The sequence below is a fragment of the Rosa chinensis genome, chromosome 1 (genome assembly GCF_002994745.2).
Source record: "Rosa chinensis cultivar Old Blush chromosome 1, RchiOBHm-V2, whole genome shotgun sequence".
Classification (NCBI taxonomy): Eukaryota; Viridiplantae; Streptophyta; class Magnoliopsida; order Rosales; family Rosaceae; genus Rosa; species Rosa chinensis.
Genome location: NC_037088.1, coordinates 50071903 through 50096969, shown reverse-complemented (window position 1 = coordinate 50096969; position 25067 = coordinate 50071903). Strand labels below are relative to the sequence as shown.

The window sequence follows — 25067 nt, the reverse complement described above, 5'->3', positions numbered from 1 at the left end:
GGGCATATACGTTGGATATGAATCTCCAACCATCGTCCGCTACCTTGAATCCTTGACAGGCGATCTCTTTACTGCTAGATTTGCGGATTGTCACTTTGATGAGACAGTCTTCCCATCGTTAGGGGGAGATAAGAACACATATGTTCAATAGGAACGACAGGAATTGTCGTGGTCTGTCCCCACTATGTCTCATCTTGATCCCCGTACCGCACAGTCCGAACTTGAAGTGCGAAGAATAATAGAGCTCCAGAACGTAGCAGACACTCTGCCTGATGCATTTTCTGATGTTGCCAAAGTGACGAGATCACTCATACCTGCTGCAAACTTGCCTGCAAGGATCGATGTCCCAAATACTAGACATCACGCCACTCCTGTGACATCAGGGGATGGCGCCATTGCCCAACATGGCAATGATGTGGCATCTATGGTCGCAGGTCCCGCAAGGAAGCGCGGTAGACCAATTGGTTCGAAGGATACTCGCCCTAGAAAGAAAGCGAATGAGGCACAGATAAATCCTTTGATCATCGATACTCAAAATCTGTCCCATGAGAATGTTCCGGATTACGGTTATGTCCAAGAGACATCATTGGGGGACGCCTCAATGTCAGAACCTATCCATGAGAACGTAGAGATCTCTGTAAATTACACTAGTGTACATGAGACGTGGGAAAGAAACTTCATCATCATTGATGATGTATTCGCGTATTCAGTGGCGCGTGAGATTATTGAGACCAATGACATCGAACCACGCTCCGTTGATGAATGCCAACGTAGAGCTGATTGGCCAAAATGGAAAGATCTGATCCAGGCAGAACTTGATTCTCTAGCGAAAAGAAAGGTATTTGGCAATGTTGTACCAATACCGCCCAACACCAAACCAGTCGGTCACAAATGGGTATTCGTTAGAAAGCGTAATGAGAAAAACCAGATTGTAAGGTACAAAGCTCGCCTTGTGGCGCAAGGCTTCTCACAACGCCCTGGAATCGACTACGAGGAGACCTATTCTCCCGTAATGGATGTCATAACATTCCGCTACCTTGTCAGTTTGGTAGTTTCCGAAAAACTGAACATGCAGCTTATGGATGTGATTACAGCGTATCTATATGGGGATCTAGATACGGAAATATACATGAAAGTTCCAGATGGAATTCAACCACCCAAATCAAGTGGCTCCAAACCACGGAGCGCGTTTGCAATTAGATTGAAACGCTCACTATATAGATTGAAACAATCGAGATGGATGTGGTATAACTGTCTAAGTGACTACTTGATTGGAAAGGGATATGTCAACAATGAACTATGCCCATGTGTGTTCATAAAAATGACAAGTTCCGGATTTGCAATAGTAGCAGTTTATGTCGATGACATGAACATAATTGGCACCCTTAAAGAGTTAAGGGAAACCGCTGAACACTTGAAATCCGAGTTTAAGATTAAAGATCTTGGGAAAACACGGTTTTGCCTCGGTTTAGAACTTGAGCACCGTAGAGATGGTATCCTGATTCATCAATTAGCTTATACCCAAAAGATGCTTAGGCGTTTCAACACTGACAAGATTAAGCCTTCAAGCACCCCAATGGTCGTCCGTAGTCTTGATCCAAAGAATGATCCATTCCGTCCAAAAGATGACGACGAAGAAGTGCTAGAGGCAGAAGTGCCCTATCTAAGTGCAATAGGCGCATTATTGTACTTAGCACAATGCACAAGACCGGATATCTCATTCGCTGTGAACTTGCTAGCTAGATATAGCTCTGCCCCAACACGGCGCCATTGGACTGGTGTTAAAGATATCTTTCGATACCTAAGTGGTACGATCGATATGGGCATGTTCTATCCCTACAGAGAGAAGATGGATTCGGACCCATCTAGTTCCCTCTCCCCATCCCAAAACGATATTAGTGTTTTGGAAGGTTTTGCTGATGCTGGGTACCTCTCTGACCCGCAAAAAGGTCGCTCCCAAACTGGTTATGTTTTCACCATGGGAAAGACCGCGATATCTTGGAGGTCTACAAAGCAGACCTTAGTCGCTACCTCTTCAAATCATGCAGAGATTATTGCTCTTCACGAAGCAGTTCGTGAATGTATATGGCTTAGGTCCATAGTTACGCATATTCGAAGCAATAGTGGTCTGAAGTCTACCACAGATGAGCCAACAAGCATTTATGAGGATAATGCTGCTTGCATTGAACAAATGAAGCAAGGCTTTATCAAAGGCGACAACACCAAGCACATATCGCCTAAATTCTTCTACAATCAGCAACAACAGAAGCTCCTCAAGACCAAAGTGAACCAGGTTCGATCTGAGGACAATGTGGCAGACTTGTTTACTAAGTCATTGCCCAAATCCACGTTCAAGAAACATGTGGCAAGAATTGGCTTGCGAAAATTATCTGAACTCCCATTATCGTAGTCATCAGGGGGAGATGTTTACATGTTCGTCTCGAATCGTGAATGGTGTGTTGTGCTCTTTTTCCCCTTCGACCGAGGTTATTTTTGTCCTACTGGGTTTTTGTTACTCGGCAAGGTTTTTAACGAGACAACTAGAGAAGTACCGTGTTTGGGCGCCACAAGGGAGAGTGTTCAAGCAAACCCTAATTTGTATTTGGCCCAAACTCTAGTTTACTTGCTCTAGTGGTAATAGGATTAAATTAGAAGAATCTAGATTCTTATTAAATATACGATTACTTTCCTTGTATGATTGAGATTCTATGCATTGTAATCCTCTATATAAAGAGACCCCTATTATCAATGAGAATACACAACAAATTTCTCTCAAATTCAGTTTCTCTACAACATTAAGTAGTTTTTCCCAATATCTCATGCAAAGTAATGAGTTTTATGGATTTGTGGCATGTTCTCACTTCTCACCATAATATTCACCATGATAACATAGCTAAAATAAAGGATGCAGTCTAATCTATTCTTATTATTATTTACCTTATAAACACATATACCATATGTTTTTCATTGGGGGTTTTTTTTTTTGAAATGGGGCTGGTGCAGCTGCCCTCAAACCTTGATTAATGAAATTGCAGAATATGGGGGGGGTAGAGCCTGAACCCCAAATTACAATAAGCATAAAGAGAACATCCTGAAATAATATCAGGATTCTCCACAAAACCTATATATTCTAACAAGCACCAATTAGCACAGAGTGCATGAATGGCTACTCTATTTGCTTTGACATAGCGGAAAGATAACTCTATTACGAAAAAACATCATTACAAATAGCACAGCCTTCCCACTATGTTGCCGCATTGAAATAAATCCGGCGATACTCAATTTCATCCTGCCATTAGGAGGTTGCGTCCATTTGATCAAGCAAATAACTCGCCGCCTCGCTAGGCCAGACAAGGCACACAAAATGTGCATACCTGGACAAAGCCCATTTCACCCTAACCAAAAGTGATAGGGAATTATTACTGGCAGAGAGCCATAGCATACTAAAAGTAAATAATATAATAATATGAGCACATATATATTGGGGTTTATTTCATGTTAACAATATGAGCGCATATATATTGTGAGAAATTTCTCGAAAGCAGTATTATCCATGACAACCTTATGAGCTCAGACCCAAAAAAAATTTAAAAAAATAAATAGTGACAAACTAATGAGCAAAAATAAGATGTCAATATGATCTTTTTCTTCAGACCAAAAAAAAATTATGATATTTTTCTTACATTGATTAAAGATAAGTTACATTTAAAAACATGTACACTCATATAACAAAAACAAAATTTTACGTTATAACTTATAAGTTACGAGTTATGACAATTCACTACTCATAAATCTTGTATTTACCTTCAAGTTCTGCAAGCGCTCACGAAAAACAAGAACAAATATAGAAATAATAACCAATATCTACATCATTCGAATCTACTTATATTTTCATCAAAACAATCTCTAGATAGAAACTTCACAAAATTTGACTGTTCAGTTTACCTTCTCATCTTGACCATTCCTCAAAAATGTCTTACCCTTTTCCCCAATTCCTTGCATTATCTTCACCTTTGCTTTGTATTATAAGGAATAGGTACAAGTTTATGTTTTTTCCATGATGAAAGGTACAAATTTATTGGTGACAATGTGACTTGTGAGTATATCAATAAAATGCCATTGGTCCCATAACGTGTCCTCTAGAACCAATTTTTTATTTATTTTTTAAATTCCAAGTTTTATTTATTTATTATATTTAATTTACTAAAATTCCACCACCACCTCCGTCCCCTCTTCTTCTTCCCCTGTCTCCTTCCCTCTCAGATCTACCGAATTTCAATTCCAATCCCCCACTCCCCCTTCTCCATCCGCCGACGCCGCTCCGATCACCGTCGCCGATTTCCCCCTATTTTCCGACCCCAAATTCTTCGCAAACACTCTCTCCGCTCGTATTTGTGAATGATGTGGGGGACGATTGCCAACCTCAAAGAGAATCTCAACAAGATCGCGCAGGACGTGCACGACGACAGCGACGAAGAGGAGTTTGAGATCTACGCCTCAACCAATGGAGGAGGCGGCCAAGGTTCGTCCATTTCTGATCGGAGAAACTCCCACAGCTTCGCTCATTCCAAGTCGCCGTCGTCGCGCTCGCCGGTGTCGAATGGCGTCGGCGGCTCCGGTGTTAGTCCAGAGGTTTGGCATTGATTTTTTACTAAGCTCTCTCCGGTTTTCGGATTTTTTTTGGTGTGAGAATTTTGTCGGTGATGTTCATGCGTTTTGGATTGAATAGCTGGTAATGCTTTGGAGAGTTAAGAAATTATGTCGATTGCTGAGAATTAGATTATTAATGTTAGTGAGCCTTTGAATCATTTGGAACCTGCTTGTGGCTGAGAAGTTGAAACTTTGAACTGGAGGTAGATTTGCTGAATGTTGTTTATTTTCGTTATCGGAATCGTATTAGTTAGAAGTTTTGGTTGAAAGTAATAGAATTTACATAGGAACTGGCATTTACTGGACTCACGAGGGATGTGCGAATCGAATGCTGGAGCTCATTTGCTTTAATTTGTAGTTCTAGTGCAATCGAGTCTTCTTTTTAGGTTTACATTTTGTCGAAATTAGGAGCAGTCTATCAGTTACTGAGAATAACAGTAAGATGAATAATCGGTTGAGTCTAATAAGCCTTGAGCTGGAGCAAGTTCTGGTTAGGGTTTTATCTTACTACCAGCAGCAGTTTTAACTTCTAGGAAGTTAGGTGTTGGAAAGTTGGTATGCGATGTGTGTATCAGCTACAAGATCTAAAAGCATGACTAGCAGTATGGATATAATCTAGTAGTCTATATGTGATGCTGCCTGGGACGATAGATAGTTTTTAAATATGAGGCAGCAGTCTGTTGCCTGTATGTCCTTGTTAATTTGATGTCTGTACCTGTGGAAAATCCGACTTGTGTATGCATTTGAATATTGTCTTGATGGGTTGCTGGTCATTGCTCGTCTTTTGTTCTTTGTTATGGTTTGTGTCTTCTTGCTGCTGCTGTTTTGTTTATCTTATTTGACGGAATATTTTTATTGTGTATTATTATGTCCTTTTAGATTGAACAATACCGAGCTGAGATTAAGAGACTTCAGGAATCTGAGGCAGAAATTAAAGCATTATCAAAAAACTATGCAGCTTTGTTAAAGGAAAAGGAGGTACCTGTTTGCTCTTCTATCAACTTACAGTGTTCAATTCATTTCTTTGTTTAACTTGTTCACTTAAGTAATTGAATTTGTAAATCCTACACCCGTGATACTAAATTTCCATACATGGCTTTTGGCATTTGACAGGATCAAATTTCTAGATTGAATAAAGAAAATGGCTCATTGAAACAAAATCTGGACACAACTACTGCATCTCTAAATGCCTCTAGAATTGAAAACTACAAAGTGGCAGCAAATGGGACCAACTTGCACAAGGTAGTGGTTTATATATGAAGTTAAGTTGCATCAGTCAACATCAATTCCTCTCAATATGTGCTGCAAGCTTGCCACTATTAAAATTCTGCTTCAAGTCGTCAAAATTCTTGATGACATATCTATTATCAATATCTATATGGGTGTGTAGTCAGAAAAGTATGTCACTAAGAAACTCCGTACTAGTTTTGCTGGTTTGGACCAGCATTTTAGCTATCTGGCAATGTCATAATAGAATCCCTTGCTCTTGCATCTTTTTGTTATAGTAGTAGAGATAATAAAAAGGAAAAAATTTCCTTTAATTGCTGCTTTTTTTTATTATTATTATTATTTTTTTGCATGTCTTGATTCTGCATCAACTAAGTGAGCATGTACACCATTTTAGCTTCCTTCTTTATTGTTGTATTTTTTTTTTTTAATCAATAAGAGACAATGCTTGAGCTAAGTAAGCTTGGATTGTTCAGGGAAGTAGTAATCAGTCACCCAACCGACAGCAAAGATCGACAGGTCAAGCAAAAACCAGCTATTCTGGTCACCAGAAACAGAATGGTATTGTCTATACACAGGATGGGAATGGGATAAGCAATGGGATTGCGCATCTTTCAGACATGCAGGGGAATGAAAGGGTAATGCACATTGTTTTCTGTTTTATCTTTTAGCTTTTAAAAGCTTTATATATATATATATATATATATATTTTTTTTTTTTGCACTTTCCTACATTGTAAGTTTAGTAGATTTAGGATCAGAATTTTTCTAGTTGTGATTCTGCTATAATTGTCATCCAAACAAAATTTTATGGTCTATAAGAATCAACCTTCCCCCCCCCAAACCCAAAAGAAAGCCTTAGTCTGCTGTAGTATTCTTGGTTTCTTTTAGTGATGAAAGAACTTGACGACAGATGTATGAATGCCTTCTAGGAGCTTGCAGATTTACTAGGACTTGAGATGAAGCAATTGCGGATGGAGCTAGAAAAAGAACACAACCAGTTGGAAAATGTACAGCGAAAGTTACAAGGTACACTGCTGGAAACTGAAGATTCGGAAGTGACTTTTCAACCGTCAGTTTTGAAATTTGTCTAATTTCCTTATTCTTCATTTGTTCTCAGAGGAGCAGAAATTGAATGGGACCATCCAGGAAGAGCTCAAATTTATTAAGTTGGATAGAGAAAAAGTGAGTTTATTATTGGCATGTAGTTGATTATAGAATGCTATGTACTCTGGATGGCAATACTAGTGCAGATTTTCATGCTGCCCCATGGCTTTATATTATCATGATTTAGGACATATGTATGTGGGTGTGTGTGTGTGTGTGTGATGTACGTGTAGTTTGTGTTTCTGGTTCTCTGACCCATGCTTTTCGGTACGTGCTCTTTTTTGTTTTGGCAGACCTCCATTGAGATGAGCAAAATACACAACGAATTGAATGACAAAACGTCTGAGATAAGTCGATTGCAAATGGAATTGAATAGGCGGGAGGATGTAAATGCAGAGAACTTTAAAAGATTGATCGCAACCCTGGAGAAGGAAAACAATAGTCTTAAGGTTGCTACTGTCACTCTTATTTGTAACATGTCATGCTTTATTGTTAAAAATTTGTTTTGTTACTTATTCCTCCCTTAAATAATTCCAACTTATGTCATTGTATAGATGGAGAAGAATGAACTTGAGGCAGCTTTGAGAACGAGCAGGACCTCAACTGATAAAAAACCCTTAGATGCATCAGAAAGTTTTCCTGGGAAGGAGGAAATGGAGCTATCTTTGCGAAAATTTGATAGTGATTTGAAGGTAGCACGCCAGGAAAGGGACAAAGCCTTGCAAGAATTGAAACGCCTCAAACAGCATTTATTAGAAAAGGTACATTTGTTTCAAATTTTCATTATTTTGCATTGGGTACATCCGTACATGACATATTACATGAAACTTTGACTACTAAATCAACTTTCATCCATCTTTGTACTTTATTGACTCTTATATTGATACTATGATTGAAGATTGTGTTTCGAAAAGACCATGAAACGCATATTTATCATAGGACAATGTATTTTTATTTTATTTACTTTCTTCGCCTAAATTAGTTTTTAATGCAAGAGGACCAGGTTAATAATGATAATTGCATTGACCACTTTGTGTTTAGAGGGCCAAAGGGCTGTAAAAAGTGAACCATTGTCAGAGAACAATAATTCGGTCTTGACACTCCATAGTCCATATTATTTTACCAAAGCTTTAATATAATGTTCAACTTTTGATCTTCTTGCCTTTTCCCTCATATCTCTGTGTACGAGTGTGTTTTTATTTACTGTCTACAAATAAATCTCTTACTCTGTATTCGGAGCTTCTTTTCTTTTCCTTGTTTTCTTTGTTTACGAGGGTTATTTTCGGCTGGAATTGGAATATCTGAAGTTACCATGTCTTACATGTTTCAAACATCCAGTAAAGATTTATCATGAAATATCTTTTTGGCTATGTTATCTAGGAATCTGAAGAATCAGAGAAAATGGATGAAGACAGCAAAATCATTGAAGAACTTCGACAAGCTAATGAACATCTAAGAGCTCAAATATTACATTTGGAGAAAGCTCTGAAGAAGGCAATTGCAAGTCAGGAGGATGTCAAGATGATCAACAACAATGAACTTCAGAAATCAAAGGAACTTATTGATGATCTGAATAAAAGACTTGCAAGTTGTATGACCACAATAGATGCCAAAAATGTTGAACTGTTGAATCTTCAAACTGCTCTTGGTCAATACTATGCAGAAATTGAAGCGAAGGTAACTACATGTAAATTTTGTCTGCCTGCTTGTTTAGGAGTATGAGTCAGACTACTAATTTAATATGCGAGTTTGATTCTTTGAATAGGAACATTTGGAAGGAGATTTGGCTAGGGCAAGAGAGGAATCAGCTAGGCTTTCTCGTCTCTTGAAAGTATGATTCTCATGTTCCCTTTTATGTCAAATACGATTTTGTTTTACCATGGAATTGCTTCTTGCCTTATTCATGACACTTACAATCTTTTACACTGGTTTCTGACCACTTAATTATGATTGTGCAAACCGTCTTTGTTTGATTTTGTAATTCGTATAGAGTTGCAGCAATTATCGAATATAAGTTCATTGGAAATACATTGTTTTAATTTCATTAAAATTCAAGCCATGTTAATATGTTTTGTCAATTGACTGCTTGAATTCTATAAACATAGAATTTACAAGTTATGTGCTGGTACTAGGATGCAGATCATCAGGCTGAGGTATCAAAGGCCGAAAAGGAAGAAATTGTGTCCAAGCTTTCACAAGCTGAAAAGATAGTACTGGATTGGAAAAGCAGAGTGAATAAACTTGAGGAAGATAATGCAAAACTACGGCGAGCTGTTGAGCAGAGTATGACCAGGCTTAATAGGATGTCAATAGATTCAGACTTTCTTGTTGACAGGTTCGTCTGCCCTCAAATTACAGCTATGGCTTGTGTTCTTTGAGCATGGGGTTTTTATTCTTTTATTTGGTCCTTTTTTGTATTGTAGGACAGGATTGTTGTTTTATTTACGATACTTGATTAATTGTAAAGCTGTTTTTATCAAGAGGACATTCTAAGCTTAATGATGATTGGTATTATTTACAGGCGCATTGTGATCAAGTTACTAGTAACATACTTTCAGAAAAACCACAGTAAAGAGGTATGTATCGGGAGCTACAAAAACAATGTTCATCCCTTTTTGTTAAGTTTGGTTAGTAATTCTGATCGACAAATGTTCCCCCTCCCCCAGCCCCCTTCCCCTGCCTCTTGTCACTTGAGTTTTAGTATGACAGGGCTCATGTAGATTATTGTGCTTATGTGGCCAGGTTTTGGATCTTATGACTCGTATGCTGGGATTCACTGATGAAGACAAGCAGAGAATAGGTGTTGCTCAAGGTGGCAAAGGTGTTGTTCGTGGTGTTTTAGGCCTGCCTGGCCGCCTTGTTGGCGGCATTTTGGGAGGCAGTTCAGCTGGAGGATCTGCAAATGCGGCATCTGAGAACCATGTATATTCCTTTTCCTTTCAATTGTTGACTTATTATCCTCTAGTTATTAGCATCTTCCCCTTGAATCTGTTCCATTAACTTGTTCTCTTCCAAGTTCAGTCCTTCGCAGATTTGTGGGTTGATTTTCTTCTCAAAGAAACTGAAGAAAGAGAGAGAAGGGAGTCTGCAGATGATTCGGGCCAGTCTCAGGAAGATACATATAAAAGAAATCCATTGGAACCTGACCATAAGCCATCCACCACTGGTTCTGCAGCTGACTTCTCGAGAACAAATTTATCTCCAATCCAGAACTCAAATCTTCCACCTTTCCGGAATAATTTTCGGCAGCCAGAACATTCTGATTCTGAATTTTCCACTGTTCCTCTCACATCGTCAGAGAACAATCCTTATGCCCCAAGACAGCTTCCAAGATACTAAAAGTTTGTTGCATTATGTAATTAATCAAAGGTATAGATCATTGTTTGATTTTGTAGCTGTGCAATCTTGTTCAATCAATTCTTTTACACATTGATTTCGTGCAGTCACATAACTGCGCAATCCTTTCGCCAAGTTGTAATTGTCTAATTAAGTTGACAATTTAACTGGAAAATGGAGAACAGATGTCAATCAATGTGCAACAATCATACAAGGAACTGTAAAAACTATGCAATATATACAGAAGTATGCTCAAAACTGTATTTATTGGCCATTTTGATTTTTAAATTGCCAGTTGAATGTCAGATTTGCGTTGTGCTTGATAAAGAGATAATTCGGTGGTTACAATATCGCTATTAATTGGACTTCATTTGGACACTTTCCTCCTGGAGCAAACGAACACGACATTTTTCATTGCAGGCTCGAATTTGCAAAGGAGAAATACAAGGCTCCCTACCAGACTTCTTCTAAGCCAGTGGTGGCTTGCAGCCACATTGTAATTAAAGTTTAGTCAAAAAGTGAACATGCACTACTTTGGACACTGGGCAAAATATGCATGTAACAAACTTGCATAGCATGCCATGCCAGACCTCGGGAATTGATTGCGTAAGGGAAAAAGTTAAACAAGAGCAACATATCACATATACTTCAAGATTTCAATCTAGGAGTGACTAGAAATTTCATAAATGAAGCACCAAAACATCATGCTCACAATCAAAGTAGAACAAGCATGAAACAACATACACCATAGTTGGAGTATTAAGACAACTCATGTACAAGGCACGGTTGAATAACATAGTTGTCAGAATAAACGTATTAGCTAAGGTGATGTTTGAAAAAGCTTCCCACGATAATGTATAAACATAAAGCCTAATTCTCAAAACTAAAACCACATATAGTCAACCAACAAAGCCAAACACTTGAACATAATGGGAAGCTCAACCACTAAACCTAGAGCTTTTAGGGCACAACAGAACGTCACACTTTCTAAGATCTCTTGTTTTTCAGCACTGTTTCGCGAACCTTTGTCAAAACCTTGGCATCAAACACTCCATACTGCTTTTTGATCTCAACTGTTGCCTTCTCTGCAAGTGGGTCAACCTTGTGTTCATACTTCTCATACAGAACAGGCACAGTGTGCAGCAAAACAAAAGCTGTTTACCAAAACAAAAATTATCAGAACTCAACACCAATATAAAGAAGGCATTATACATAGACATATAGCATGCACACAGAGCATGTCAGAATACTTACTAATGTAAAACAAGGTCAAGAAATTGCACCAACTCCCAACAATGGAAAGAACCCACAAGCCAGCAATAACCTGAAATTCATAGTACATTATTACTACAAACAGATAAAGACAACAGTAAAGATAGCTCAAAAATAATATTCCACATTGGGAATCATTATAATATAATCTTCCACATTAGGACCTTCCAAGTATAAGTTATAGTATTTACCACATTAGAAATTAACTATAAACGCTAACAAATCATGAAACAAGGAATGCATAATGGAAGCATATAATGCAGTGTACTAAAGCATTTCAGAGATCAATATACACGTACAATCAGGAATTTCTTCAACTCCCTTCCAGATGCAATGTTATGAAGTTGTGCAAAAGTCCAGTTGATTTGATGTCTCAGCTCAGAAGCAACCTGCAGGAATGGCTCCTCAGGAAGACAAACCTCTGGGATACGCGGTGGAGTCCTACAAAAGTGAAGTATCCATATAAGAAACATAACAGAATCACATTGAAGTATGAAATGGAACCAAAAAAAACCAGTATCAGAATCTTACTTGTGGATAATAGTATGGGCATTGGACCACAGAAACAAGATTGCTAGGGTACCAACCAGAATGTGGCAAATAAGCGTAAGCAAGTGGTATTGAAGCAACTCAAAAAGGACATAAACAGCAGTAGCTCCTCCAAGAACCCCAGCTGAAATTTTCTTGTTCCTCCACAAAAACACATCAGCAGCTGCAATATTCAATAATCCAAAGACACGTTAATCCCTAAACTCTCAAGTTCTATGCTTCATTCCTGTAGCTAATAGTTGCCAAAAATCATCGAAGACCCAAATCTTCAGTAAATCAGTAACTAATCGATAACGGATCGGATCCTTGCCGATCGGAACTATTTTCATAATTTATCTACTAACACACAAACACTAACCGATTCAAACTATTTCATACTATTCAGTGTACTCAAACCAAGCTTAAAATTAAAAAATTAAAAACAAAAAAAATAGATCGCACCAACCTAATCATAGATCAACCTACAAAAACTTCCAAAACCACCAAAAAAAAAAAAATCCAGTCTCCAAAAACCCTGACTTACTGAAACTATAACCAAGCACTTCCAGTAAACATGTCTAACAGTAAAAAACCAACTACACAGAGATATAGTAGAAATAAAAAACTTACGCTTTCCACCGCCAAAGACATGATGCACAGGACGCTCCCTTCCGAAGAGACGGAACACCTTTTCCTTGACCGACGACTCCTCCGTGGCCGGCGCCGGCTTCTCGGTGTCGGAATCCGAAGACGACGACGACGAAGAGTCGTGATGATCGTGGATCTTCTCGCTGATCTTGTCCATCATCGTCTGCTCCACCTTCGCATCGGCGCTCTCACTGTGCTCGGCCATGGTCTCCGATCCGATCCGAAAACTTTGAAAAAGGTTAAAAGAATTTCACGAACTTTCTTGAACCGAAAAAATAATAGCAGTAGGGTTTTGGGAGTGGGATAAGAGCGGGGGATATATAATGGTGCGGGAAACTAGATCAGATCTGGGCCGTCCGTTTGGTTTGGCTGGGATCGAGGCTGGGCTTCGGGTCCGGAGGAAGTGGGTCGGAAAATTTTGAAAAGATTGGGAAGGTGACCGACCTGGTTTAAAGAGTTCGAACCACGTGGCGGGGAGGCATGGAGACATGAGTGGTTTGGACGGTCTATGTGACTTTACGTTGTGGGTGGGCTCCATGTTATTAGTGGGCTCCACGTTAGGGAGGTGAGGAGGTGATGGCTGATCCAGCTGGGCGCTTTGTGCTTCCCACATTTGTTATCACGGAGGGTAAACTTTTTGTTGCTCGGACTTTTTTTATTTTATAATTTTTTTTCGTCGAGAAAATCTTTGGGACAAATTTCTAAGGAAGAGAAAAAATCTACACCTCCTAATATTTAGTATATAAAATTAAGACGCAAATTCTTGTCGTGAATGTTTGCAGTTAAAAAGAAGAATGAATCTAGTACATCGTGAATATAGGATTAATATTATGCAGTTAAAATAAAAATGAATATAGCACGAATCAATATGTGCTGTTCAAGACAGAAGCAGGAAATGTTAATTTTATCTTCATGTTCTAACATATATATGTTTTCATGTTCTAACACCATAGCACAAACCAATCTCACACATAATTAGGGTCTGTTTGTTGCCGTCATATTGTTCTTAATAAGAAATTTTAGGATTAAATATAAAATAACATTAAAATGGACGATTAAATTAAAGAGTTTGTTTGTAAGGAAAATTACTTTCTATCATAATTTCGATATATTATCACTAAAGCTATAAGTCGCGATATATAAATTTTAATTATAATAGTTTCATGTATATGGGATTGGTCGCGATATTGTGAAGAACTGAAAAGAATTTACTTAATGGGATTGGTCTAATTGAAGCATGTTAGACTGCAAGTGGGGCGGACGCTGCATGGCTTCTCATAATAATAAGAGGTCTCTGGTTTAGACCCCAACTTGTAAAAAGCATTCCTTGCTCTCAACTCTGGAGTAGTAGCTCACTCAGCCACCATCCGTTACACCAAAAAAACTGAAAAGAATTTGAAGGTATATACCTTGATTTTCAAAGTAATATTTACCAATTTTTCTTTCAAAGCATGATGAACGAGATGGGGTTTTGGCAATTATGCAAACTTTACAAGAGTTTTAAACCTTTTTTATTTTTATTTTTTACAGTTGTTTATGAACCTTTAGAATCTTGATGGTGTAGCCCAGACCAAAACCAAAAGAATCTTCATAGTGGGCCTGCCAGAATACGTCAGATTTTGATCGGGCTGAGAGAAATGTGCAGCGACTGTGACAACTTAGAGAGTCACTGTCAGTATGTCTAAACCTACCCTAGAATGATAACCACCCCATCAATTTACTTTTCTGAAATTCTGAATGATACATACCTTTATAATGCAGCTTTTAATTTGTTTAGAAAAAGAAGCAGTTATTTTGATCAGGCATGATTCAACTCTTTCTTTCCGGCTTATCGCTTATTGGTCTGAGCCTCAATGTTTCAAGTTTACTTTTAAGAATAATTTAGTTTACGCTAAGAATCTAACTCAAACCCTTCAATATTATTTGGTCTAATCACATTAGTTTTGGCGGAGGCCAAGCTCGAGTTTGCAAGCTGAAGATGGTAATTTTTTTTTTTTGGCTGCCATGTTTGTTTGGATGAGATGAAAAATTGTTTAACTCACGAATAAATAGTTGTTGTTTATTCTTGATTGGTGTGTGCTACATGATCCTTAAAGAGAAACTCTCGTTATCGAACTACACTAAAGAGGATGTGTTTCAAAGTGCAAAAACAATGGAGGTCCACTCTAAAACGGGCATAGTGGCATATATATGAAGGTGAGGTCCATGGATCTCCTACAAAGTACAAACTAATGCCTGACCATTTTGCTGAAACTAGAAAAGTGAACTCACCCCTGTGAAATATATAGTCCAGTTCTTTGCTGTAAAACACAAACAGTTTATTTCAAGTTCATATTTCTTCAGTGTGGATTCAAATTCACAGCATAACATTTACAGCTTCATGATTATGTACTGCTACACAATATACCCCAATTTCAGTGTCTTTTTCTTCACCTTAAAATTATTAGTGGACCAAATATCTTGGGGGACACCCTGAAACTAACAAACAAGTCCCTCCAACAATTCAAATTGGCTTGGGGCCAACTCCTCTACTTTCTGGTGGGAATGGGGTTTCTCTGTCCCTATATAATCCTTATTGCATTCACAAGGAGGGGAAAAAAATTGAATTCTGATGAATTTTTCCCTTGTAAATTCTGACTGACATGACATAATATTCGAAACTACAAGCTATATTGTAGAAAACATGGTGGCATAAGCTGACCAATATGTGTTTACCGGAATGGTCTGGGCGGCTTTTCTAGAACAGCAGAAAAGAAAACCTCTCTATCATCATCTTTATCAATCTTTGGAACAACAACCCATTTGTGCTTCTTGTACCTCAGCATCTTAAGGGACTCCAAATAAGCATTCAAATCTTCCTTCACACAGAAGAAGCTATCAATCCACAGCAAACCCCCAGGCCTCAAAACTCTATCCCAATCATACAAGACAAAGTCTAGCAGCACAAAATCAATCCAGCCATCCAGAAATCTTGTGGTGTGAATCAAATCCAGAGTGTTGTCGAAGAATGGCAGCCGTTGATTGATTGTCAAGTAAAGAGGGACGAGTCCACGAAGAGCTATCATTTCATTAAAAGGTGCCCCGAGATTGATAGTTGCCGAGACAATGGTGACATTGAACTCCCTCATCCTAGCTGCAAAAGTCCCAGTCCCTACGCTAAAATCCAGTCCGATTCTGATCTCTCCCGGCTTGATTTGAAGAACTTCAGGGATAAGAAAATCTGCAGTCAGATTCAATTTTGAGTCTAGACTTACTTGTTGCATCCATCTAGGCATTTCGTGGTGTGACAGGTTGAAGCAATCTGCACATTTGAAGAACCCCTTGGGAGCGGAATTACTTGCCAGGCAAGTAAAGTTCTTGCACCGATACTGACTCCACCGGACATTTCTATTGTCTGGGAGCTTCCATATGGACTCATGGATTGGGAATGGCTTGCTATATATCTTCGGGGCCAGAGCAAAGCACCTCCTCCTCGGAAGTGGATCGCATCCATGAACCATGAGCTTCTGAGCTAGCTTCCAATCGTCATTGCAGATATCGCCAATGTCGTAGTTCATGTATTCTTCAAGTTCTGTCTTCATAGCAAAGCAAGCATGGCCAATGCTAGTGAAAGTCCCATTAGCTCCCATGAAATTCTGCTTTCCCAATCTGTTCGGCTTGATCTTGACATACTTCCGAATCTCTTCTATTAGAAAATACTCCGCAGGCTCATCAGAGTGCTGCTTCGGTTTTAACAGAGGATGGATGTCTTCGACATCATTGCTTAACTTCTGAGTCGACTCATCATTCTGCACCAGAGATTCGTGCACCGACTCGATCAGCCCCAAAATATCAGCAAGAAACGTACTGTGCTTTAACAAATGCACAGATGACGACGAATCTGCTGTTGAATCTCTGAACGTTTTAAGTTCCTGTTGGAGTTTCTGAATCACAGTTTCGAGAGTGACTTTTACATGACTGTCAATCCTGCTTTGACTATCAGTATTTACATAATTGCAGAAGGTATCAGTAACATGAAATGATTTGAGAGAATAGAATTTGGATGATAAGGTAACAATTGAGATGAGAAGAGCAAAACTACCCAATATAAAAATTGACCTCTGAACTCCTCTCCATGTTCCCAACTTCATAACAACACTCGGTTTCCTCATATCTATCTCAATGACATGAAAAGCTGAAAAGCTATCTTAAAAAAGAACATTGATTTTCAACAACTCAAATCTTAAATCAGATACAGAAATCAAAAGGGTAACAGCTTATTTTAATAGTTTAACTGAAGCTTGAAGCTGTTGCCTGGCATTGATCTATTTAAAAACGTCAGAGGCGTGGAGATTGGTACCTTTGAGATCAAAGTCCAAAGGCTCCATTTGTTTTATCTGATCCAAGAGATAATTGGGCGGATTTCCTGAGCACTCAACCAAAAATTAATAACAGTAATCGATTTATCTGGGGATCAGAGTACTGAATTTATAATGCTTCTGATAGCTTAAAACCCTTTTTCCTATGCCACCACTGGAGCAAAAGTGGGAGGCAAATTCAAATCCAAGCAACTAGGAGCTTCCTTCATAATCACTTCTTTACTCAACTTTCTTCACAATTGAGAAAGTAAAAAATAATAATAATGATAACAGAGGATGAATTAGTCAATGGAAAATACAGTTGCAACAGTTGTATTTCATGGTCCTTGATTAGACTTCTGGTCGTTCATTCTTATGTTGTAGTGTGAATCAGAGACATTTATAGAGGATTAACGGCAACACTGACAAAGCACGTGCTTCACTTCACTGCTACTCTCAGTGCTTTGATTGACTTTGTCTTTCGAAAGTCTTCCCTTTACAAAAAATGGAAGCAGGAACACAGCTTGTAAATATATAAAGTTTGGCAGCTAGTTGATGTCGCAGAATAATTAAATTATATCTTATCAGAAGCAGAAGCAGAAGTGAAGCACAAGCAAGGTCAAAACAAGATCCAGAAAACCCTTGCTCAAAATTCAGGGGACTGTTCCCAAAACCCAGTTGCAGATCACTGTTATATCAACTTGTAGACCAGAACTAAGCATTTTCAGAAGGAACAAGCAAGAAAGACCAACACAAAGCTAAAGCTTGTTCATTTCAAGTAAAGATGAATCCTTTGAGTGAAATCAAAGTCCTAAGATGAAAAAATAATTAGAATTGGTACACTTAAGGATGGTTAAAGCTTGGAGTGTAAGAAACCCAAAAGCTTTATCATCACAAAATGAAGGTAAAACTATTATACAACAAACAAAAACTCTCCTTGAGAAACTCTTCAATCCTCACCCTAAAAATTTATACAACCCACTCCAAACCCAACAAAGCTAACACAATTAGAACAAAGACCCAGAACTAAAAATCAAAAACCCAGAAAATCAATCACCTCCTCCATCTCCGATCGGCGGCGTGCTGGCTCAGCGGCACCACCTCCTGCAGCGGCGTCGACAGCGGAGTCGGCAGCGGCGAGTTCCGGCAGACGGGGCAGGAGCCGTTGAGCTTGAGCCACGCGTCGAGACACAATAGGTGGAAGTGGTGGCGGCACTCGGGCATCATCCTCAGCATCTCGAATTCGTGGTAGTCGCAGAGGCAGATGGAGCACGTGGAGGCATCGCCTCCGCCGATTTCCTTGGAGAAGGGGAACTTGGGGTAGGAGTTGATGACGTTCTGGTGGAGGCCGACGACGGAGTTCTCATCGTCGTTTTCTTGGTTCTCGACGTCGTCCTCGGCGACGAAGATGATGCGGGGGAGGATGACGCCCTCGGAGGAGGAGTTGGGGTTTTGGGTTTGGGTTTGGGGCTGGGAGCGATGGTGGCGGGAGACGCGGCAGCAGATGTAGGAGGCGAGGAGGAGGGTGGAGAGAAGGACGAGAAAGCCAAGGGCGATGGCTATGGCGTAGCCGAGGCCGAGGGTAGTGAGGTAATTTGAGGAGGGGAGGAGGGAGGGGGGACATTGGAGGAGGAGGAGGAGGTGGTGGTGGAGGGATGAAGGGGTTTTAGCCATTGGGATTTTTTTGGGGGTGAGATTGAGAAAGTTGTAGGGTGCTCCCAGCTGCTGCATTTAATACTCACAGAGGGGATTGCATTAAATTTGGTGGGAAAGAGTGAGTGGTGAGTGGTGTTGACAACTAGTTTTTTCTTCTCCTTTTTGGGCAGTTCTTTTGGGTGTGTTTGTTTGTGGAGTTTTTGGGGTTCAAGGGTTTGTGTTTGGGGTTCTTGGCATCTTACCGGGGTAAGATGCTAGTCTTTGGCCTATTAGGGTTTGGAGAATCTTGTAATGAAAATAACTCAACTGCATGAACATGAAGGTATAAGATTGTAAAGACTAGTTTTTCAAATGTGATTCGGCAGGCAGGTTAATCGGGGATTTCTGTTGAGGGCGACTGTAAAGTGCTTTCATAATTGAATTCGCAAAATTAGTGTGTGGAATTAAAGATGCGAAGCTGAGTAGGACCATCACATTCTGCTTGCGTCAAACTTAATTTGTGGTTGTTTCGGCGGGATATTCAAAATGGTATTGGTGAGATTCGCTTGCCTTGGTTTAGGTTGCGAGGGCGGACCTCTTCTTCCAGAGCTACAAACTATTAAGCTCGTGTGGTCAGTTACGAGCTACATTGATTGAAAGTATCAATTCGATCATGATCTTCCACTACACAAATTTTCTAACGAGCCCAAATGCCTATAGAAAATATTTATATATGAAAAATATTGAAATTGTAATTACAGATAAAGAGAAGTTAAGATTCATAATAAATAGTGACTGAATTTTAACCAAGTTATTAGCTTAAGTTAAAGACAATCATTGGAGGAAGCAACCATCAATCCATCATAACCATACGTACACTCTTTTCTTCAGCAATATCGTTGAGTTTCTTAAGATTTCAGATCGAGCGAGTCGCATATACATAAGACAATGGATCCAATTCTTGAGATCAAACGTATTACATATATATACACGAAGTTTATGCATTTATAGTTGAACCTTTCTGGTTGAAAGTTGAAACTAACCCAACAGACAATATAATGTAACCCTCATAAAAGCTAGCAATCGAAAGGCATCGAGTATAAACGTAGTTGTCAAACTTCTCCTTCAACATGTTAATTTGTACATAGGACTGAATAAGATGCATAACAGTACTTGTATTTTTCTAATTATAACGTAGGACTGAATAAGATGCATAACAGTACTAGTATTTTTCTTTCTTTGAATAGTTCTTTATGATAGTGTTAATTTGGTCAACGAATCTTCTTTGATCTAATAAGATAGGATTTGGCAGCGCCAAATCAAATGAAGCACGTTGGCAATAATATTTGTATATATGGCTTACATAACAAGTCGTCACACATAGATCATCATTTCATTTATAAAGAACCGGCCAACCATAATACAGGCAAGTTATTAGATTTAAGTGATTCTATATTGAAGCTAAATCACAACAAAAATGATTACATAATTAACTAGCATGACCTACAAAATGTCTTGCTCTTAATGTCTTAAATGTTCTGACAAATTGTAATCAACTACAGTACATTTAGGATGAAAATACGTCTAATGCCTCGACTCTCCCCAAACCCTAAGCTCTGGAGCTCTGCGCTTCACCAATGGCGGCCGGCGTCGGCCTCCCTCCTAAGCCATTTATTGATGGCCCTCCAACGCCGATCTTATGCGGTGACCACCAAATCGAGCCTGCATTGTTTCATCACAATGTTTGCTTCGCATCGGAGTACAATAGATGAAGTGGAGATTACTTGGGGGTCTATTCCGATGAGACCCAAGACTGGATGGGTGCGAGAATGGGATTTTTCGATTCGCCCGGGTAGGGCGCGGCTCAAATCAGACCTGATCTGGGTTGAAGGAGCATATACTGGAGCATCGATGGCTAGTCTCTTATTCGACCCAATTATGGCGGCTGTGAGGAACCGGGGTGCTGATCAAGGTGGTCTGAAAACTATAGGTGACTGGTGGAGACAAGTTTCCGATCCCTATACCAGAGTGAGGGGCATTGGTGCACTCCAACCTGTAAACGTGACCGGTGCGGTCGCTAGGCCGATCGGAGTTGTGCAAGCTGGCGGGGCAAATGGTGTCCGATATGCAAAGGGGACAGCGACGAACTCCCATTCAATGGCTGTGGCAGAGGGTGAATGTATACATCGTCTGGATCATGTAGTGACGAGACCTTCTGTGTTTCGATCGTACCCGAAGCCGGCAAGGTCGAAGGCCAGGAATGGTGGTGCGGCCGGTGGAGGGGTGCCCAAATCTGGTTGGGTGCCCAGATCAGTTGTATGGCCCAAATCGATTTGGTGGCCCAATTGTTTTTGGGTGTCCAATTTCTTTTGGGTGCCAAAACTTACTCTAGAATTGAAGATCAAAGTTTTAGGATCTAATTCTAGGGGGTTTCGAATTTGGGATCCAGGAGGCTGGACTCAACTAAACATCTTAGTCCTAACTTGGATGGCGAGGAGAGATTTTAGTTTCTTGTTGAACTATGCCTATGTACTATGTTCTAGTTTTTTCATAGTTATAGGCTTGCTTTCATTTGTGAGCACTGATTGTCTAATAAGTGGTGCTAGCATGCCACGTTCTAGACTTGCCCATAAATGGCAAGGGAGTGTATGTATCCGTGCCATTCTGGCTTGAGTTAAATGAAAGTTGTCTGGTTTGATTCAAAAATGTGTGTGAAGAGAAGTTAAATGTAGTGGAAAAATTTCTCATACAACTATCACATTTTCTTATTTTCAAATTTTTTTTTCTATTTTACAATTTACCATATTATCCTTATTGATTAATTATATTTCATAGTTTTTTAATATATAAAAGTTAAATTGGTAAAAAAATTTAGTTTTGCAAGTTAATTAAGAGTGTACGTAATGCAAGCTGCTTGATAAAATGCTTCAAAAAATCGAGAACAAACAAAAATTCATTTCGGAGCTTGCTTCTGTGAAAAAATTTATGAATTTTCCGATCCATCTATGAGTTTCCGGTGATGAATATGTTGTAGTTGCTTTATTAATTGATGGAGAATCATTGTGAAACTAGATCATGACTTTAACAAGATTCAAGAACAAGGTGACTCCAAGATTCTCATCAATTGCATCAATGACACCTGCTCTATCCCCTGAAAAATCATTTATATTATAGCAGATATCGAGTTTCTTAGCTCATCATTTGAAGACATCAATTTCAAACACATCTTTAGAGAAACTAATTTTGCGGCAAATCGGTTAACAAACTTGGGACACAAGATTTCCTCTTCATTGAGATTGGTTTGGTAAATACAGATCGGATACAAGGGATCGAAGTAAAAATAGATCATTTTTATGATAGAAATAAGCTCGACTAACGACGATCTTACGTATAATCATAGATCATTGCTACATATGCTATGATGTAATCGATCAATTTCAATAAACAAAGTACAAAGGATCGAAACCCACCTATAGATTAACCTTCCTCTTGCACTTTTGTTCTTGAATCGCCTGGCTAGAAATATTAACCGTCATAGTACAGTTCATCTTCACAATGACATGCTTCTTCACTATATTCAACATGTTCACCCTTCCCGGAATCCTAGAATAGCTGCTCATCGTCAACAGCCCCGAATCCACGTCCGCCTTCAGGTTCGGGTTGGTAATCAGCATGTCGGTGATAATATCCACGGTGATGTTCATCCTCATCGTCCGTCGGGCCTTAGATCGTCCAGGCGGACCTCTAGCCTCCCCCACCACCGTGCCGTGATAATACAGCGTGGTGGTGGTGTTGCTGTACTTGAACGAAGCCACGTTTGGATTCTTCACCGAAACATCAGCCGTTAAAGAGATGTTGGTGCCCGGCTTGGGGGTGGTGCCATTGACCAGCTCGAGCTTTGTGACTGTGACTTTGTTCATGTTGATTTTCGGCTCCTTGACTCGGAACACGGTGAAAGCTAGGATTATGATAACAACGGCTTGGATTAGCACTATGGCTGTTATGCACCCGCAGCAGTTTATGAACTTCTTTTGTCGAGCTCTTTTTATGTGGAGGGCAGCTTCATTGTCGTCGCTGCTGGGTCGGTAGCCGGCCGGGGCTAGCGGTCTTGCCTGCTCCTTCTCCACCATGGTGGCTAGAGGTTGTTGATGAGGGAGAATGAGGCTAGGATGTCTGGACGGTCTGGTGTCTTATAAGGTTGAGTTGTGAGTGGGAGTGTGTGATGCGGTTTAGTCCTACTTTCTACAAATGTTGACAATAAGAAATTATGTGGGTTTTGCCTACCCGTGATTTTTTCAAGCTGCTGAAAGTTGACCTTAATTTTACACTATATTAAACATGATTAATGTTCACATAGAAGTGTGATACACTGATACATGAACAGATACTATTTGATTGTCTGACCTGATATTATTATGTGTTTTTTTTTTTGACTAGATACCAAAGATGGATTTAGCTCTTCATTTACAGGTCCAAAATCCATGGAAACCATTTGGTATTTGGTATTATGATATATCACTCTAAAATTATATGGCACACAAAAGTCAAAAACTGCAACCGGTTTAAGGTGGAGAGATTTAAACTTAAGAAGCTAATTGCTAAATATTAAAAAGTTTATAAGTCTTGATATTTATGCTGAATCATGTATCATTTGAAAAAATTAATTTTAGATATAAATTGGATTGATTTTATTGGGAAAAGATGTCATATTTTAATCGTTGTCAAATTCTCAAGTATGGTAGTGATGTTGTATTGGTAGGGCCCTAACGAGAGTAGCAACACAAAATTCCATATGATCATTATATCTTGCCATTGACTGTTATCATGTCAAATAAAATATTTTCTTAATATTTATTCCCAAGTGTGTTCACCACCAACTTCTTAGCAACTTATATCTACCATATTAATAAGAAATGTGGAAGAAGCCTTTCCTTTCCCGGCGCTCTGATTTTGACAAAGATTTAGTTAAACATTTTGTGACATCTACCAGCATAACTACAAATTCAAGGCATCATAATGAATTATAGATAAGTATAGACGAGTTCTAGTGCACCACATGTGATTAAAATTAAGTGGTCAAGTATATGCGTACCAATCAATAGGGCTGTCAATGGGTTCGTGTCGGGTCAAGTTATTTGTCGTGTCGCAAGAGACAAACCCAAACCCAACCCATTTAATAATCGTGTCAAAAATTTAAACTCAAACCCAACCTATTTATTAAACGGGTTACCCATTTCCAACCCGCTTAACTCATTTAATAAATATGTCGTGTAGTGTTAGACAAAATAACTCATTTAAAGGTTAACAATACGACCCATTTAACTAAAAAAATGCATAAATTGATTAAATTCGCTAAAAACTCCAAAAGACAAAGAATATAAATAATTATATATAATTCATAAATAATTAAATCCAATAATTATAAAAGCAAAGTATTTCAAATTGTTTAATCCTATGATCAAATACTCCCAACGTCCAAAATTTCAACAAGAAGTACATCATAATTGAATTATATGGGTTCACTTCGTGTTGGCGGGTTGACCCGTGGCCGACCCATTTATTAAATGGGTCATGGCGAGTTGACCCGCGGCCGACCCGCTTTTTAATCGTGCGGGTTCAACCCGTTTTATTTCGTGCGGGTTTCGAGTCGTGTTATCGGGTCGTGTCGGAATTGACAGCCCTACCAATCAATAATAACTCTAAATAAAACCGATCTTGATATGAAATTCCCAGAAAGTAAAGACATCATGATATTGGAAAGTGGAAGACTTAAACTCAAAAGAAGTTGCCAAATTTCCCTACTATAGTACTTCCACGGAGTTCCACCGTGTACACATGTATCATATTTTAACAATTTAAGAGACACGTTGGGTATATTAATTTCTAAGTTGCCTGTTCGCTAAGATGTAGTGATTGTGTATCACGATCGCGTGTTTAGGTAAATAGAGTGTTAATTAATTTTTTTTTTTTAATACGGAGTTAGTTTTTGTTTGTTTGGGATGAATAGTATTTATTTAGTTATGAAGTCTACCCAGATACAAGTTACAATCTTCTATATTAAGTATATGTACGATCAAGGGCGGATTCAGAGGGCTCGAGCTTTGGCAACTCGATATCTGAGGCTATAGGTATATGAATATATGATTATGTTCCAGAAGGTAGTTGCAGAAAACATCCAAGAAAAAAAGGGCTAATCTGATGAAGGAGAATCAGTTTGCAATCAATGTTAATTTTCTGTACTAAATATTCCATTAAAAAGGTCAACATTCAATTATGACTCATGAAAAAGAAAAAAAGTTAATAAATGATACCTTTAATGACCCATAAA

General features: G+C 39.0%; 5 protein-coding genes across 6 annotated transcripts; 1 reads left to right on the top strand and 4 right to left on the bottom strand.

The window, feature by feature from the left end:
• Positions 1-4280: 4280 nt before the first annotated feature.
• On the top strand, positions 4281-10577 carry LOC112181816 (golgin candidate 4). The gene is made up of 14 exons (XM_024320215.2): positions 4281-4632; positions 5530-5628; positions 5764-5892; positions 6354-6515; positions 6809-6905; positions 6997-7061; positions 7277-7432; positions 7538-7744; positions 8364-8660; positions 8749-8814; positions 9116-9318; positions 9505-9559; positions 9726-9905; positions 10005-10577. Exons 1-14 carry the CDS (start codon positions 4399-4401, stop codon positions 10320-10322), a joined length of 2268 nt encoding a protein of 755 aa, XP_024175983.1. The 5' UTR covers positions 4281-4398; the 3' UTR covers positions 10323-10577.
• A 402-nt stretch (positions 10578-10979) lies between these two features.
• Positions 10980-13073, bottom strand: LOC112181815 (reticulon-like protein B5). Its single transcript, XM_024320214.2, has 5 exons — positions 12750-13073; positions 12123-12303; positions 11891-12032; positions 11574-11643; positions 10980-11473 (listed from the first exon to the last, which is right to left on the bottom strand). Exons 1-5 carry the CDS (start codon positions 12970-12972, stop codon positions 11307-11309), a joined length of 783 nt encoding a protein of 260 aa, XP_024175982.1. The 5' UTR covers positions 12973-13073; the 3' UTR covers positions 10980-11306.
• Positions 13074-15117: 2044 nt separating this feature from the next.
• Positions 15118-17168, bottom strand: LOC112186821 (probable methyltransferase At1g29790). Its single transcript, XM_040505835.1, has 2 exons — positions 17107-17168; positions 15118-16953 (listed from the first exon to the last, which is right to left on the bottom strand). The coding sequence occupies exons 1-2, from the start codon at positions 17132-17134 to the stop codon at positions 15479-15481; spliced, it is 1503 nt and encodes a 500-aa protein (XP_040361769.1). The 5' UTR covers positions 17135-17168; the 3' UTR covers positions 15118-15478.
• A 212-nt stretch (positions 17169-17380) lies between these two features.
• Positions 17381-19031, bottom strand: LOC112186831 (RING-H2 finger protein ATL67). 2 transcript variants are annotated; one of them, XM_040505852.1, is made up of 2 exons: positions 18162-19031; positions 17381-17593 (listed from the first exon to the last, which is right to left on the bottom strand). In XM_040505852.1, the coding sequence occupies exons 1-2, from the start codon at positions 18833-18835 to the stop codon at positions 17515-17517; spliced, it is 753 nt and encodes a 250-aa protein (XP_040361786.1). In that variant the 5' UTR covers positions 18836-19031; the 3' UTR covers positions 17381-17514. The 2 variants fall into 2 exon arrangements, with proteins under 2 accessions (XP_040361786.1, XP_024181135.2); XM_024325367.2 differs by having other exon boundaries at positions 17406-17598; positions 18162-19029.
• A 2965-nt stretch (positions 19032-21996) lies between these two features.
• On the bottom strand, positions 21997-22922 carry LOC112197626. Its single transcript, XM_024338378.2, has one exon. The coding sequence runs from the start codon at positions 22867-22869 to the stop codon at positions 22210-22212; it is 660 nt and encodes a 219-aa protein (XP_024194146.1). The 5' UTR covers positions 22870-22922; the 3' UTR covers positions 21997-22209.
• Positions 22923-25067: the final 2145 nt, after the last annotated feature.